Raw genomic sequence first — 17817 nt, 5'->3', positions numbered from 1 at the left:
ATTAAGCACAAATGTGGTGTTTAACACTGTGCTAAAGGCAGCGGGGATTACTCACCTGCTCAAAACTAGGCTCGTGTTTATTTTCTTTGCCTAGTCAGCACCTAAGTCATTGCACTGCTATTAGCAAGAGCAGAGGTTTGAAGTTAATAAAGCCTGTTAGCTGTATTAAATTTCTCACCGTGCATTCCCACGGTGCAGCACTCTGGGAAAGAGCTGGGAATGCACAATTACTCGTAGGCTCAAAGAGGCTGTGGGCAATTGTGTCTTGCAGTGCTCCAGCACGTGTGCAGGGGGGTTCCAGCGACGCGTCGTGGTGTGCCAGGATGAAAATGGATACACTGCAAATAACTGCGATGAGAAAACCAAACCTATGGAGCAGAGATCATGCGAGTCTGGCCCCTGTCCTCAGTGGGCTTATGGCAACTGGGGAGAGGTGAGCACACCGTTTGTCCATTCCATCAGAATGGTTCCAAAGAATGTTTCTCAATGAAGTGATAGGTTCTTTATATGTATAAGTGTAAAGGGAAGGTTTGTGTTAGTAGGTGGCTGAAAAATGGGAGAAGAGGGGAGGAGTAACAGATATGAGAAATGTCAGTGTATGAATGGCAGCCTCTGGTAAATGGGCAAGCCCCAGCAACTGCTTGGTGTTTTTTTCGATTCCATTTGTCAATTTGTTTCTAGACAAAAGCAAAATCTAAAGAAATTGAGGTTTATTATTTTTTTTTTTAGATAAATCTAGTTTAACTGAAAGCTTTCTTTGTAATTAAACCTCTACTCACTCCCTTCTGCAAATTCATCCAAGAGAAGCAATTAGAGACATAACCTTTGACACCCCGCTGGGCCTGGCAGTGTCATCACAGAGCAGCACAAATAGCTTTGGGAGGGAGAAGCATCATCATACATCACTGCAGGGACATGATGAGAGGGAGGGGTGGGAGCAGGAGCAGCCGCAGAGTTGGAGTGCTGTAGGAGCCTGGTGCTGATTCCTGTCCCCTGTGCTGACTTGCAGTGCACGAAGCCATGCGGGGCCGGGACGAGAACGCGGCTCGTGGTGTGCCAGCGCCCCAATGGAGAAAGGTTCACGGATCTGAGCTGTGAAATCCTCGACAAGCCACCGGACAGGGAGCAGTGCAATGTGCAGGACTGTCCTAGAGATGCTGCCTGGAGCGCTGGTCCCTGGAGCTCGGTACGGCCGTAAGCTTTCTCTTTGTGAACCGTTGCATGGATGTCCCGTAGCAACAGATTTAATGTGCTTCAAACCAAGGTGCTAATGCTTCGTGTCTTAAAACTACACTTAAAAGGATTATTGGTGATATATTTGGAATAACACCGATTTGGTAAGGGCTTGCATTAGAGGAACTCAAGTCCTTCAATTGAAAGGCACTTTCTGCTCAGTAGCCAACTTTGCCTGTTCTGTTACACCATGCGAGTGCCGTGCATTACAAGTCTTGGTTCTGACTGAGTTCTTTGCACGTGGATTTAAACCTGGCATTTAAGCAGTACCTTTGCATTGAAGTTAAATTGGACTGATGTTTAATGGTAACACTGCACTGTGCACCTACTGGTTTACAAGTCGCATGTTCTGTGCCAGAAACAAACTGATGGGGAAATCTGTACTAAATTTCATCAAATTCCAAGCTCAGCAAGTGTGTGTGGGTGCGTGTGCCACCCCGTGCACTTCAGTATAGAAATCCGTGTGTGTTCACACCCATGCTGCAGCTCTATGCCCATACATAACATGAGTGTGATGTGCTGTGCAAAGGCAGCTGTAAGCTGTCTGCGTGCATCTCTTTGCTTCTGGAGTTGGCCAGGATCTGCTACAGAGATGCTTTTGCAGTGGCTTGTGAGGGCTGAGTGCCCGGAGCTGGGATGTGTTCTGAGTGTTCTTTGCTCTTCTCTCTGCCCCTGTGCTGGTCAGGGTGCTTCTGGCATGCTGGAAACCACAGACCTGCCCATTTTTGGAGTGGCCTTCAAACAGATGTTGACCTTTAGTGTTGTTGTAACAGCTTTTCAAGATTTTCTTTTTTTAAAAAAGGAGAAAAAAAAAGAAAAAAAAAAAAAAGGAAAAGAGAATTTGACTCAAAAGCACTTTATAAGGAAAAAAAGAGGCCTGTTTGTAATGTATTGGACTTCCTTAATTGTCATGGTTTGGAAAGCTGTCTTGCTTGCACGTAACCTTGCTAGTTTCTGTGGATGCTCTCAGTAACACAGATGCCTTCAGTAACATTTCTCAATATTTGTATCATACCTCAGTGCATTATGCAATAGCCATAAAACTGCTGGACTAGTGTTTCTACGGTGCTTCACCAGTACAAGGGACAGTGACATGACACGTCCCATTCGAGGTGCTAATGTATCCCTCGTACCCTGATAGCTGGTGCTACGATGAGGGCAGTGAGCTCAGCAGAACTAGCAGCCATGCAGCAGCTTTCCTGCAGCACTCCCAGCTGAGGATTGCTGTTAGCCTTTATATCAATCACCTGTGCTGGGACATTGGCGAGATCCACAGGTGTGGACAGAGTTGTGTTGCGTTTGGTGCCACTCAGCATTCAGTCTTTCCGCTGTTTGGCAGCAGGCTGGAGGGCTGCATCTGCTCCTCGGTGTTGAAAATGCAGAGTGCAGTCCTTTATGTTCCTTTTTTTTTTTTTTTAATTTTGGTGTTGCTGGGTTTCTTACCCGGAAAGAAATTCCTTTAACTCTACTAATAGTTATCTGTTGCCTGCGTTGACCTTGAATGCCTCCATTCAAGGCCCTTGGCAGACTGTTTAAAGACTGTGCTGTCTCTATCCATGGGGTCAACAGGACGTCGTGTCCCTCCTGCAGAATGCTCCACATGTGTGTCTACCTCGTGCTACTACTGTAGGTAGTAACGTCCAAATCTTTTTGGTTAGTGTGGGATCACCCGATTTGCCTTAGCTCTGACATCGTTTGCAAGCATCATTCTGTAGCTGTAATACTTCATCTCTTTGGATGGAGTGTCACTACCATATTTTTTTTGGTCACTTTTGAAACAAGAGTATAGTATTAGCTGAAACTTTTCAGCAGTATGGATTTATGTATTTATGTAAAAGTGTATTTATTTTTCCAATATTGTTATTTAATTTTATATAAATATTGCATACATTTACAATGTTTAATGTTAATGTTGAACAGTGAAAATTAAAGACAAGTAGAATGTAATCATAAATGAATTTGTATAATGATTTCTTGAGTCTTTTGCTAAATTAAGATCGTATTACTTAGTTTTGGTAACCTTTACTAATTTTTCTGAAATGGTTTACTTGCTTGTTCTCCAACAGAAATTGTCATTCTTAATAATTAAACAAACACAGTTAAAAGTGTATGAACTGTGAAGTTTGGTTAAACTAATTTCTCGCAAGCATCTGATTGGCTTAGCTTCACACAGGTTGGAATGGAATTAGCATGGTTAAATACATGCAAATTAAAGTCAGCTGAGTTCTGAAGGGTCCAACCCTTGGTCCTTAAGGCAATATTCCACTGCAATCTTATGCAGGAAAGAAGTGATTTTATCTGGCTCATTAAATCCAGGTTTTACAGATAGTTAAATGAATAAACAGGTTCTGTATGGAAATGATAGTCTTAAAACAGGAGAGCGGTGAGATGCCGTGTCGTTCTACTGTATGTTCAAAGAGGGCTGAGAGGAGGTGATGCTTCTCTTTCCTTGCTGATTTAAGAACATGTACTCAAACACTGCAGAACTGTAAGCCATGTGATAGACCTGACTTCTTTTTTTTAATTAAAATAGTACTTTAGAAAACATGCAGACTGTCACCAGGAGACAGAGTCTTTTTTCTCCTCTGAACGCCTTGCAGTGTGAACACAGATGTCTGTCTGTCCATCCATGCACTCGAATAACAAGAAGAAATCTTGCTATGTTCTCCAGAATGAGGGCGATGCTCATGATATGTTATCCATCACTTCAAACCCAAACCTCATCTCACTCCTCTCGGGGCTGATCTGCTCCTTGAAATAGCTGCTGTGAAATGTCAGTGGTGTAGAGTTAACCCTAATATGCACCATGCCCCATTACCATTTGAGAGTAATGACAGATTCCCTTGTTGTGGCCTTCTTGGTCTTCCCAAACTAGGAAACAGACACAGATTAGGGAATACAGTTCTATCTGACAGCACCTTGCCCTGGTAGGGGCGGGTGGGTCATGGGGACCCCACTGCAGTGGGATGGTAACACGTGGATGATGGGTAGGTGGCTTTTTTCCTAAAGAGTATTATCATTTCAAATGTAATCTGCTCTGGCAAGTGCTTATTGCTCTTTGGTATCAAGAATTTGAGCTTTTGTGTAGTTCATGGTGCCTAGAAAGCTGTGCTGTGTGCTTCCCAGCTCCTTATCAAACAGGCAGAAAGGCCGGTTGGGTTTTTATTAATTTCTTTTGTTTTTTTGAAGGCCTTTTGATCTACCAGTGAAGAATTGGAGATGGACTCAATGATCTCTAGAGGTCCTTTCCAACTTCTACGATTCTATGATTCTGTAATTGCAAGCTTATCATAAAATAATTAGGCTGTTAACTGAATGGCATCTAAACGCCATTGCTGTTGATGTGAATTCTGTTTGGGTTTGCAGCACGCTGCCATTAGCTGGGAGCTGGTGCTACTGGTGGTTCTGTGGCTGTGCATGGGGACATGGGGAGTGGCAGCATTTCTGGAGGACCATAAGAGCCCTGCCAGGAAGCTGGTACCTAGGAATTTTAATCCTAAAAATGGCTGTTGTTGCAAAGTTCAACCTGTTGTTTACAAAATGCCTTCCCCATGAAGCTTGCTGGAAATGGGCTGTTCTGCAGCAATATTCCCCATGTCGTTGTTCTGATAGCATTCTTAGAAGGCAATGTGTCAACTCTTGCTAAGGCATAAGTGATAACCAGGGGCAGATTTGGCTGCAAGTGTATTTAACTCTGCTGTTCTCCTCTTTTCTTCAGCAGAAAACGAATTTGCTGTGACAGCAGCATTACTGAGCTGCCATATGATTCGTTACACGTGTTTTTTCAGTAACAAAGCCATCCTTGAAAATAAAGTGATAGGCATGTGGACTCTCCAGTCACTTAGAGATTCATGTTGCTTTTCCTGTCCTTCACTCAGATGTTGGTTGAGGCTCTGGGCTGCAGCAGCCAGTCTGTGTGTTGTCAGAAAATAAATAGCAAGTCAGCCTGAATGGGGGAAGGACCGATGTTGAAGCAGTAGATGAAGGCTGGACGTAAGGTCCCAGCACCCATAACCCAGGCAGAGGGATGCCCCGTGTGACTTGCACGTCTTTGGAAAAACATGCAGAAAGAGATGCTTTGATAACGCTGATACAGACCAAAAAGAGAACTTTAGCCTATGGATATCCTCAGCCATCTGTCTGAAGCTGTCTCTGTCTTGGAGCTGTTTACTGTTCGCTCAGACTGGCCCACCAAAGCTGCTGTCTCCCTTGGGTTCCTGTCTGTCTCCTCTTTAGGATCAGGCAGACCTACCGACTCCAGGGACTGCCATTCTGGTGTGCTGATAAAAGGCAAAAAAGCTGTCTGCTTTTGTTCCCCAGTCAGGAAAAAAAGCCTTTGACAGTGCAGACCTCTTTGCTTTTGTTTTAAAAAAAAAAAAAGCAAACTAAACTTTCCCCAGCCTTTCTCTGCTGTGTGTCATGCAGCCAGAGCACACCAGCAGTCAGTTTCACCTACCTTAAAACCACCTGGAATGGGCAAAGCTCATCAGCCACCCTGCAGCCCACCTCTTGGCTCCCTTGTGCATGGGTCCCACTTCTCACCAATTGTCTTTTTTTACTGCACTCCCTAAAAAAGGAAAACCCCAAAGACACACTCCTGCTATCTGTTCTGCTGTGCTGATGCAGGAATGCAAGCACTAAAGTAAAGCACTGACCGTGTGCTTTGCTGGATCAGTTCCTTGCAGGGTTGTTTTCCTGCTGCTTAACTCTGTTGTTGCAGAGTCCATGTTTCTGTCCCTAACCGACTGTCAGACATCTGCTTTTCTCCTCCCTGCCAGTGGCTTCCTTTGGGATGCTCCATGGCAGTCACAAGCACAGGGGCCATGAGACCCCATGGAGGGGAAGGCTGAGTTTTGTGTGCCTCCCTGATGACTCCCTTTAATACTTCCCTTCTTATACATTTTCTCACCAAGACAGTTATTTTCCAGGCCCCGCACAGCTGGCCTGTGCTTGCACAAAAGGCTGAAGGACTGCTGCTCCAATAGGAGTGGCTTTGGTCCGTGTGTCACAGTTGGCTCCAAGTCTGCAGACCGCACTCACAGACGTGGGAGAAATAAGCAGTGCATACAGAAATGAGCTGTGAGGTTCAGCAGATCCCTGTGCTGTGCCTTGGGAGGACTGCATGGATTTTTACCCGTATTTCAGGTTCCTGCTGTTTAACCCCAAATGCAGTAATTGCTCTTGCTGGGATTGTAGCATCTAGAAACAAGAATGTGAAATGATGAGGGATGCGAAGCACAATGGTGTTTTATGTCTGTCTGACTTTCATGGTGTCTCATTAGTACAGTCGTTAAGGAAAAATAGTGTAGTTAATCTTGCTCCAAAAGCACTTGATGTTCTGTTCATGTTTTAATTTTTCCTAGCTCACAGGGAAAGTGAGCATGCATGAAAGTCTGTCTCATGCCCAGGGACTGTACGCAGTCTGACACAGCATTTGATCACTGGTGCACCAAGCAGAGATTTTCCTTTATAAAGCTGGAGAGCAAGAAGCAGCCCCTTTCTCCTGCATGTCCCACTGTGAACTCTCTATTTTGTGCTTCCATCCATCCAACATGGAGAAATCCTCTTCTTGAATGAGACTTGTAAGTGATGTTATCACACAACTAAAGAACCGAGGTGTCAGTTAGCCTCAGCTGGTGCTGCTTCAATTGCTACCTTCTTAAAAGTGCTGCAGCATGGAAAATCGACTCCAATCAGCCCTTTCCACATCCCACTATACCAACTAACTTGGGTATCTGGCACATTTCCTCCTCATTTGAGGGGAAAAAAGATCTATCACGTCCCTCACTGGAAGGCCCTGCCATCGCTATTCAGTGGTTTTTCGTTTGCTGTTCAGGTTATGTAGCTTGGAGCAGGCATGTAGCTTTTAGGACAGGATCTGTGTGTTCATGGCCCTGCTGGTTGCTGCACCTGGTAAAATCTTTGTAAGGGATGTAACAGCAGTGGGCATGGATGGAAGAAGGGAAAAGGTGCTGTTTAGGCTTGTGGTGGTGGTATGTGTTCCAGTGCCCTTTGTGCTGAGGGGAATTCAGATGTACAGATGTAGTAGGGCTGCATCAAAGTTTGTAGCGTAAGTTGCAGTATGGGCTGATGTGCACTAAGGAGATGCTGAAACGTCCCTATGGGAATGCCCACGGGGACTCTCCTGGCAGAGGAGGGTTTGCTGATACCCAGAAGCACAGCTCCAATGCAAAGGGGATGTGAGTGTGTAGGACTGTTGTAGGACTGTCGTTTTTCTGTTTTATTTCATCCAGCACACGATTCAACTCAGATTGTTGGAAAGGATGAAGGAGGGCTTACTTAGGAGCACTTACTTTCCATATAATCCTTAACGTGTGGAAATCTAAACCTACAGGGATTGATTTTAATTTCCTCTGAAAAGTTGCTCCTGGCACAATCTGATAAAGACATTTTTAGGCTAATTCTTCCCAGCCCCCTCCGCTGCCCTTCCCAAGCTATCTGAGCATACCTATCTGGGGGAATTCGTTGGGCGATCACCACATCTTGCATTCATTACCTCAAATACCTCCCAAATCGCCGATGTGAGGGAAAGTGGTCTGACAGCATTTTCTGAAACTTCCTCCTTTTTGGTTGAGAACTTACCCAGAATCTTGCCACCAGTTGACTTTTCTGCCCCCTGTTTAGCAGTGTGTCCAATGCTCAAAGGTAACGAAAGCGAGCTGCTCCATCATTTTTGGCAGCTCTGTGCTGCTTGTTTCCTTTCACTGATGTTGAGCATCATGTCCTGATCTTTCTAGAAACCATTGATATGGAAATATTTTTCTTGTTTTCATTTAAATTCTTGTTGTTGCATTTATTTAAGCTGGATGGTATATTTACTTGGAAAAATCAGCAGCATGCCAATCCACGGCTCTTGGCATATTCACAAAACTAATCATGCAATAAACATAATTCCCTTCAATCTGTGTTCAAGCACTTTGATCCTAATGCTGTTAGGAAAGTCCTTTCATTCTGATTTTCTCTGTGAAGCACCAGGTGTGACTGCAGTGGTTTTAGGAGATGAAGATGATAACAAGAGGAAGGTTTACAGTGCCTATAGCATAAGGGCTATGGCTTATTTTTTGAAATATTGCTTCTCTATTAATTTATGTACCACAATTTTTCTGGGTTTTTTGGTTGGCTGGTTGGGGTTTTTGTTTGCTGTTGTTTGTTTTAAGAAACAACACCATCTGTTGTTTTCCCACCAGCAGCATGGCTGTCTGACCAGGGATGCTGACGTTTGTTGCCATGCCTCTGCCACAAGCTGGAAACAGCTTTTCAGCAGTCACATTTCCAAACACTTTGGTGGGGACAGGTTGATCATGGGCATGTCCAAGTGCAACTGATCTTCAATTCTAGGAAGTTGGTCAGTGGAAAAGGCAATACAGTACCTTGGTTGCACCTTCAGGGCTGCATCCAGAGACAGTTCTACCAGTGCAAGTCTTTCTGTTGACTTCAAAGAGCCTGGGATGAAGCTGCTAGTTCACAGAGAGACTCCCATCCACCCCCTGGAACTTTGAAGTATTTTTTACCGAGTGGGGGGAAAGGAAAGAAAGAAAGAAAGGAGTCTGCGAAAGGAGTGTTTTTTGTCTGTGCTTTTCAAACCTTTAAAAAAAGCAAGGTCAAAGCTTACCTCACTGCAGCATTGTTATTGATGGACGTTGTGAGCGGGTGGCAGCGTTTCCAGTGATGAAAGAACCCTGCTAATGAAATGCAAAGTTTCTTGGGGTCAGGGCTAAGGGATGCCTGCAGCAGGGAGATGTACCTCTGCCTTCAGTCATGTGGCACTGAGATAAGTGTGCTATTGAGTTGTTCTGTGCATATGGCTCACATATGCTTCAAATCTACGTGCCAAGTAAAAGTTGGAAGTACCTGAGAAGAATTAGAAGGCAGTTATGAAGCAGGCTCTTTGCAAAAGAATTTTCAGTCTCTAATACTTGCTTACATCAGGTTATCCAACCTCTATTTTCTGTCAGTGCAAATGAGATCATAACTCACATGTGCATGAAACCAAACACGCAGCTGCTTCGCCGTAATATATATTAAAGGCAGACATCAAAATGATTAATTCCAGCATCTCGGTAATTACGTTTCAGTATTAACAAAATTAGCCTAATTATGCCTCCATCTCTAGGTGTGCCAAAATGTGCATGTAGACCTGCCACATCTTGGCATGGGATGCCAAGATAAATGTCACAGTCTGACTCCTTACCAAATTCAAGTGATTAGTAGAAGGGGGATAGCAATTTTGGAAATGACACCATATTTGCAAGGCCAGTGTTTGTCAACCAGCTTCATGGTAGACATGATAGAAGTTGATAAGTGTGTTTGATAGGAGTTGATGTTTCCTTTGTGCTGCCGATGTTCGTTGCCTGCAGAGAGATGTTGAAAGAATGAAAAAATGAACTTAGGATGAAATTTGAAGGCTTACAAAATTAAGATAACATTAACTCAATCTTTTTTCCTGTTCATACTGAAGAGGAAAAAGTGAAGTTTATGAACCTCGGTAACTTGTGGAAGTCTCATTTGGGAACAAGGGACAGCATATCCTCTGTTTTCCAGTGTAAGATTGGGTGTTGGTCTTGGCAGAGAGCAGCTTCCTGCTGTTAGGGGCACGCTGGTGTTTGGGGATGCTCCATGAACCTGTTGTTTGTGCAGGTGGAGAGCAGCAGTCAGTGTTTCCAGCAGGAAAAGGGACCTCAACAGCTGTCCCCTCACCTTCAAAAGCAGAGCAGGTCTGGGTGTCCTATGCCATCTATAACAGCCACATCACACAGGTCAGCATGATGTGGCCGGATCTGTCTTGACCTCTTGAATGGCCCTTAATTCCCATTGAACTTGAGGGATGTTGGCAACCTTGGCTACCTGTCAGTGGCCTTACAACAGGAAAACAGCCTTTTTCAGAGCACTGCTTATGCAAGCTTTTAACAGCAGCTGATCTTATGAGTTATACCCCTTTCTTGCCATGTTTGCCTGAACTTTTTCATTTCAGAGCAAGTTTTCTGCTCTCTTGTTTCTCCATATCCCTCTAAACACAATAGGGGCTGAATGATTTGGAAGCAGTGCTGTAATTTAAAATGATCAGAGTTGTCAATGGAAGTGCCAATTTCTGGTCTAATGGATCTTCCAGAATCACTACACATGTGATCTGTAGTGTGTTAAGTTTCAAAAGTATTCATAGGCTGGGAAGAGTTTGGGCTGTAATTTATTTCTTAGCAAATACAGTGATGGAGCAGCTCCAAAAAGAAGGAAGAAAGCTGATCTCTGCATGGTTGCTCCTCTTTGACAAGGAAGCAGAACGTTTCATATTGAAAGATGGTTGGATCCGTGTGTTTGTGCTCAGGCTGCCTGTGATACAGCATGTAATGAGTTGCATAACGTGTAATGAAGAAATTGAAACTGAGTTTCTGGGTGCATCATGCTGAGTAAGAGGCTTGTTCTACAAGAAACTGTCATATTAAATTCTTGTCGTGATTCCAGACCCCTTTGATTCCTAAATCTTTTGGAGGAGACTAATCTGAAATCAAAGTGAAGTTGCTTGGGGTTTGCATGCCAGCAGCGGTCACATTTGAAAAAGTTCAGTGAACCTGCAGAGGGAGGTTGAAATGCGTTGCCTCACTACAAAGCTTGCAGCTAACATACCTGCTGCTTTGCTTTTTGCTTTCATTCCTCCGGCTCTGCCTTCTTCTGGGTTGCTTTCAAAATGCATAAATCTTAAGGATGAGAGTGTGTCCTGGTTTTCTGTCTTTGTTTTATTAAAAAAAAAAAAAAAAAAAAGAAGGAGAATCAGTCTGTGCTGGTGTAAAGTAAAACAAACAGGAGCTTTACTACTGAGGACATAGAAAAACTGTGTTTTGCCCCTCTGCCCGCTCCTCTGTGCAGTCACTTCCCTCTATCAAGGTGCATATCACACTTTACCCTCCTTATATACCAATTTTTGACCTCCCATTGTACCAAGGTAAATGGAAACGGTCCCTTTCATGTTCTTCTTGGTCCAGCTGAAATAAAACATAGCCATGGCCCTTGCTGAACCACATAGGTCACCCTGCACCAGAGCTGATTTGTTGTTACTTTATATTTACAGTGTTCTGTCTCCTGCGGAAGGGGCCAAAGGCACCGCTCTGTGTACTGTTTGACAAAGGAAGGGAGGCATGTAGAAGAAGATTATTGCAAGCACCTTGTTAAGCCCAATGTGCAAAAGAAATGCAGAGGGGGCAGATGTCCGAAGTGGAAATCAGGAGATTGGGGACAGGTGAGACATGTTGTATACCCTTTTGCACCCTTTGATATTTCTCTTCTATCAAACCAGCTAGAAGCCAACATGGTTTTCCCATCGCTTCTGTCCTCTTTGTAAGGGTTAAGGCTTGGGCCAGCTCCTCAGGTGGTGTAAAACTATGTTAGCTCCATGGGCAGCAGCAGAGCAGCACTGATTTGTACACGGCAGCTTGCTTTTGGTGTCTAACTGAGAGCAAATTCCTTGTATATGTTAAGCTTTTTCTAGGAAAGCCGCTAGTGTGTAATATTAAACTACTATTTATTCGTGTTTTTAATACTGTTGTTATTTAAATACATCAGATCATAAGCAAAACCTGCTTTAGTTTTGGGAAATCTGAAATTAATTTTACTATCAGCCTCCTGCCCGAAGAACAATCAGAGCTGCTCATTAAAAACGCTTTTCGCTACCTTCTGTTTCTTAATATCATCATCATTTAACTTTGCTTCATTAAAATGTCACACACTGGTTGCGTGGAGCAGAGGCTGCTGACGTGGGAAAGCATATGGAGCTCTTAAGCACCTTGTTTGCTGAGAGCATACCTTGAACCCTCGTTCTCCTGAAATGAATGTTTTTGTTTTCACCTTGAGTCCAACCATGGCATTTTTAGCTCTGAACTTCAGTTCTCTACCTCATTAGTGTGCTAATCAGCAGAATTATTGAAAGGCCCCAACTAAATGAACTGTTACCTTGTAAAAGCATCGCTTCTCTCGCGGTCTGTCTTGCAAAACACCAATTCTCACTGCATGCCAGTTGCCTACCAGATAAACCATTAACACACCTGGGCACACATGGCAGCGTTAGGATGGAAAATAAAAGGCCATTAAATGCGCTTGTCATATCCCATTTGCACCTCATTTAAAGTGAGTGCTGCTGAAAGCAGTTCTTCTTACAGCTAATAATTGTAAGCATAATAACGCAATGCTCTGTCGATTGCTTTAAAATGCACTCATAATAATTGATAAAAGTAAGTGCGTGCTCTAAAATTCCAACAGTCCTCCACGTGATTGGAGTTAATTTTATGCAAGGGGAGAAAGTAAGGAGGTGATTGATGGCCTGCAGTATCTCCTGTGGCTGGGCAGTTAGGGAATATTGGGATGCCATGAGCAGCGGGCAGCAGCGCTCCGCTCTTCTGGGCGTTCTGCATTTAGAGGCCAGGCAGTTCTTTTCTATGAGGTTACAAATCTGCTGTCCTACAGCAAAGCATTTCTACTATCTCTAATAACCGGAAGAAAAAGAAAAAAAAAAGGCTCTTCAAGGTCTAAGTGTGTTTGTGTTTGCAGTGAAATGTCAGATTTAATGTGTTTGGATCTTGTAATTGCTATCAATTATGGCCATTTACTTTTCACCAACGTTTCTCCCTCAGTCTGATATTTACACCTTCCAGCTACAGCCTGCAGTCATAGCTTGTGTTTTCACGAGGCACAGCTTCTCCACATCTGAGCTGCTGCACAGCAGCTTGGTGATAAACCTCAGGAGAAGGAAGGTGCACAGACTGTATAGAAAGGATGAAGAGGCTGCTGGCAGCCCCTAGGGCATCACACCTCAGTCTCCCCCAGCCTGAATAGCTTCAACCCACCAGCTCCTAGTGTTCTATAGCCCACAGCTGTATGTTTCCAGGACAGACAGAAGCTGCTGACCAGTATTTAGGGTTGAAACTTGTTTAAGATGCTCTCTGGGCAGCAGTTATTCCCCTAGGAAAAGCCATAAGGAAAAGCTTCACTCTGACTTTGCAATAATGGGCTATGAGCTCGTTTTCTAAGTTCCTAATGGATCAATAAGGATGCACATATTAATTCAGCAAAGAGTAATTTGGTAAAAGCCGTGATTTAAATGAATGCCTTTTGATTTTTACATGCTTTCTTTCAGAAACACACATTCTTTCTCTTCCATCTATATAATATCCCTTAAGACCTAGCAAGAAAGCATTCATATCAGAAGGAAATTAAGTTCTGCCAAACGGGTTACAGTGCGCAGTCACAACAGTAGGAAATGCTGTCTGAAAGAAAAACCAAGCTGTTAGAAGCATTGTAGTGCAGATAATAACTTGAAGATGTCTGAGAAAGAGAATTTCGGGCTGTTCCTGCTGTGCCTAGAAGCAGGCAGAAATGTGCCCACAGTATAATAGGGATAAGAAAAGCAGTTCATTTACAAAGATGCTAATTTGCACAGTTCTACAGTATGTCCTGACTTGAGTCATGTGCATGTTGGAAGGTGTGCTGGAAGGAATTGCAACTGCATCATAACTTTACGTCTAGCTTGCTGTACACTTTCTTCTATATAACACAAGTTTGCTTTTCCTTAAAGCCTGCTGCAGTGACAATCGTGATGTATTTTGAGCTGTGTGTATTGAACTGCTGGAACTACATAATACTTAAGGTCCCGTTCCAGCCAAGCCATTCTGTGATTCTCTTTTTTACCCGGAGTGCGTGAGAAGTAACGCACAGAGCCTCACAGCTCTGGGATGCCGTTCCATTGAACAGCGCTGCCATCTCCGAGCATTTCCCAAATACAAACCCGAGCAGGGGAACAACCTGACCCTGCTGAAACCAGCAGCGAGAACTCCCTCTGCCTTTAGCAGAGCAGGAATTCCAGCCTGGCAGGAGGCACAGCAAAGCACAGATCCCCGCAGCAACCCGTGCCGCTCACCCACCTCTGTCCCTTCCCGCAGTGCTCGGTGTCCTGCGGTCACGGTGTCCAGCGGCGTGCGGTGCAATGCCACGGCGGTGCCCCGACGGCAGCGTGCGACCCTGCGAGCCAACCTGCTGCCCAGCGGGACTGCCAGCTCCCCCAGTGCCCCACGCACCGCTGGGCTACGGGCGAATGGCAAGCGGTAAGCAGGACCCCTCCCGCCGGCCCCCGCTCGGGCTCTTAACAGGGGTGGAGGGGTCTGGGTCTATCTGCGTTGGGGTTTTAGGGGTTGCATGCTGGGTTTGCCAAAAAAAAAAAAAGAAGGCGGGGGAGATGCTAATGCGTGCTGGCTGTGCCTCTTCTCTCGCTGCGCTTAAGGGAGAGCGGTGCAATAGCACGGCGGTGTTAGTTTATTGGTTCGTGCTGCCCTGCGTTTGGCTGGGGGCTATGCTAATATTGAGTGGGTTTGGGGTGCGGTGTGCTTGGGTCTGGTGTGTGAGGTTTGTGGCCTTCTACATGTAGAGCCAGCCCTGCTGCTGCGGGCATGTAGATCTAGAGGTAGTGGTGAACGTGGTGGTTCTTCCTTCACTGCCCTGTTCACTCTGACAGCTGCCTGGGTGAGTTGCCTGGTGGTGCTGGGGAACGGGGTGATGGTGTGCTGGTGGTCCTCAGAAAGTGGCTGGTGGTTCTCAGAAAGTGGCTGCCTAAAATGCTACAGAGGAGAGGCAGTGAAGGGTCAGAAGTGTTTGGGACAGGAGGACAAAGAGATGCTGTCCCTGGGCTGTGAAAGGAGCTGCCAGCCTTGGAAATGGGAAAGATGATGAAGCTGAGTCACATAGAGGGGTGTCCTTGTCCCACAGAGGAGATGGGATCCCCCATCACGCATCCTCAGTGGGGTATGCAGGGACAGAGGAGGCAGAAGACCCCCTGTCAGAGGCAGCTGCCTCCCTGCAGAACCATTGCTGGATTCTGCATCCTTAGGGCAACAAAGATCCCACTGACAGTGCAGGTGTGGGATCAGAGTCTGGTCCTCTTCACCTCAATGCCTGCAGTAGTGAACAGCTCTGGGGAGCAGGATAAACGTGAATTGTGCTCACTGTTATGAAACAGTTAATGCAGACGAGCTCAGCTTCATTCCATATGATGGGTTTATAGTCCCAAGTAGTGTCTCCATGCATAAGGGTGTCGGTCCTTGAGAGTCCTGCACTGTGCCCTGTTGCCACCTGCCATGAGCTGAGGTGTCCCAACACAGCACAGGCGTCCCAAAGTAGCAGCAGCCCAGAAGGCAGCAGCAAAGCTGTGGCAATGAACTTCTGCTTCAACAGAGCCACTCAAATGGCCCTAACTGATAGATTTACAGGCAGCAAACAGCACACAGTCACAGTCCTTGCCCAACAACATTGTTAGCACAGAAATGTTGGTTTTCCTATATCTTCCTTTTGCCATATTTCCCTTATTTCTGCACTTCTGAAGCCAGTGGTGATAGTTCCCTCCCTCCCACCCTAACCCTAAGGTGGGTGCTGATGTGTTCCAAGGTTTCCCAGGGCTCCCCATTGTACCAAGGGAATCTCAAACATTTTTAAGGTGCTTTTTATTCCTGGTGTTTCCTCACCCAGAGCTGTTGGTTAATAGGAACGTGCAGATGTCACCCACTGTGAGCTCATCCCTGTAGCTGATTCCAAGCAGTTCAGAGCACTTATTTTGTTCTGAGGTACCCGGTGTAAATGTAGCATCACCTTATCCCCAGCCATAAGTCCTGGCTGTGCTATCTGCAGTGAGGAGGCACAGATTGCATTAGTATTCTCCAAGCAATGAACCCTAATTGGCGTGAAAGCAGGATGTAAAATAAGATCCCTGTGCTGTCTTGTTCTTGATTTCTTATCTTTAAAGGGAATCTGTCAAGAGGGTTTTTTTGTTGCCCCGTTTTGTTGCTGCTTAAAAAAAGTTTGTTTTGCCAATGAGAAGTAATAGGGAACTTATTGGAAACCATTTACCACTCAGTTGTTGGGTCACTATTAATTAGCTGTTCTCAGTGCCCACAGCAGTGAGGAGAACATCAATAGAAAAGGCCCAGGGATCACCAAGAGGGGAAAGCAATAGAGGGTCTGAGTATGAACCTGTGAGAGGGACAGTGCACAGCTCTGGAAGCTGCAGTGTAATTCTTGAATCTTTGACATTTGCTTTTTGGGGGAAATGAAGGCATGCTTGCATGCTTTAGATTGCAGAGCCACCCCAGGGACGTCTGCAGTGCCTCTGGAATGGGGCTGCTCCTCATCTGCGCTTCACTGTTTGATTTAGAAAAACAAGAAGCACAATGAGTGCTTGCACAAAGCAATGCCTTTGGGATTATTTTTTTAATTACTATTATTATTATTCTAGAATAGTTGCAGAACTGCTTGAAACGGTCTTTAATTTGATCTGTGGGGAAATAGTTCACAATTTGGGAAATGGGGCGAAAGAGATGATTTTTTTGTCACATGCCTGGGCTGTTTTTCAGCTCTTGCTATCCATCTCCATTGTTCCCTGGCCTTGCTGTTTTATGGGAGATTTAGATGGGTCATGAGCATGAGATTTCTTGCAAAATCTGTCTTCATACCAAAGGAAGAAGCCTTTTCATGCGAGCTGATCTGTCTGTTTCTTGTGTGAATTATGTCTTATAACCTTGCTGTGGCCGATTGGAGCCTCTGCAGTGTTTCTTTGATTTGTTTTATTATTTGTATTATATCTCGCTGTCTTTGTGTTGTATTTAATGTCTCAGTGGGATTATTTTAATTGCCAGTTATCCCCAAAATACCAAAAATCTAACTGCAATTAACTGATGAGGGCAAGATGCGCAGAGCTGGTGCAGCTTTAGTTGGCCATATGACCATAATTTGCAGAGAAGACCAAAGCAAGGTGATGTATCAGGTTGGATATTAGGAACAATTCCTTCTCAGAAAGAGGATGATGCAGTGGCACAGGCTGTACAGGGAGTGGTGGAGTCACCATCCCTGGAGGTGTTCAAGAACCGTAGAGATGTGGCACTGAGGGACGTGGTTATGGGCATGGTGGGATGGGTTGGTGGTTGGACTTGATGATCTTAGTGGTCTTTCCCAACCTTACTGATTCTATAGTGTGATTATTATTATAGTGTGATACTGATTCTGAGTGTGTCACTCTCAGCAATCAATGATTTTAATTGAGTATGGGCTTTAAATGTGGTTACTGCTCACGGCCAATGTCAGAAAACCCACTGATGGCAGAGAGAGTTCATTCATCAAAAATTATCAAATTTAGGTTTAAGTATATGTGAGGAAGGGGAAATATGAGATCAGGGAAACTTTGAGCATCCCGCTGCACATCAGCGATGCTGCGCTCCGTTCAATAACCCAATTTCACATTTTCCTTACATAATAAGGAGCTCTCAGGGGCAAACACATACAGCACGGTTTCTTTGCTTTCTGGGCAAATCACACTCCAGCAAATTCCTCCAGCCCCTTTAGCATTGCTGTGCTTCAGCACAGACCTAGGAGCAACTTCCACTGTGAGGACTTAAAGCGAGAGAGTAAATAAGGTTGAAAAGCTCACGAAGCCCTTGGGGTTTCTTGGCAGACTGCGGGTTTTGCAACATTGGCTGTTGCCTAAGAGCTGCTGAGTTATTCCTTCAGAACAAGGCTGCTTTGTAGAGCTGGATCCCTCTC

The 17817-nt window shown here is 44.9% G+C and overlaps 1 protein-coding gene and 1 long non-coding RNA gene across 5 annotated transcripts in view; one reads left to right on the top strand and one right to left on the bottom strand.

Moving 5' to 3' along the window:
* Window positions 1–17817, top strand: part of ADAMTS9 (ADAM metallopeptidase with thrombospondin type 1 motif 9) — a 64261-nt gene that overhangs the window by 35942 nt on the left and 10502 nt on the right. For 3 of the 4 annotated variants that reach the window (XR_016470139.1, XM_031606199.2, XM_031606192.2), the window contains exons 27-30: window positions 272–433; window positions 1010–1186; window positions 11318–11485; window positions 14178–14339. Coding sequence is in view for 3 of the 4 variants with exons in the window: in XM_031606199.2 (XP_031462059.2) it covers window positions 272–433; window positions 1010–1186; window positions 11318–11485; window positions 14178–14339 (669 nt within the window). In the remaining variant the exon portion in view is untranslated. The remainder of the gene's footprint in view (window positions 1–271; window positions 434–1009; window positions 1187–11317; window positions 11486–14177; window positions 14340–17817) is intronic. The other variant, XM_090148376.1, reaches the window with a different exon arrangement.
* Window positions 7989–14298, bottom strand: LOC149916449 (uncharacterized). Its single transcript, XR_016470140.1, has 3 exons — window positions 14160–14298; window positions 10876–10978; window positions 7989–9605 (listed from the first exon to the last, which is right to left on the bottom strand). It is a non-coding gene; the product is annotated as an uncharacterized LOC149916449 (long non-coding RNA).

Source organism: Phasianus colchicus, chromosome 11, assembly GCF_987193195.1.
Source record: "Phasianus colchicus chromosome 11, bPhaCol1.hap1.1, whole genome shotgun sequence".
NCBI lineage: Eukaryota > Metazoa > Chordata > Aves > Galliformes > Phasianidae > Phasianus > Phasianus colchicus.
Note: the sequence above shows the minus strand (reverse complement) of the source record. Positions and strands in the feature narration are given on the sequence as shown.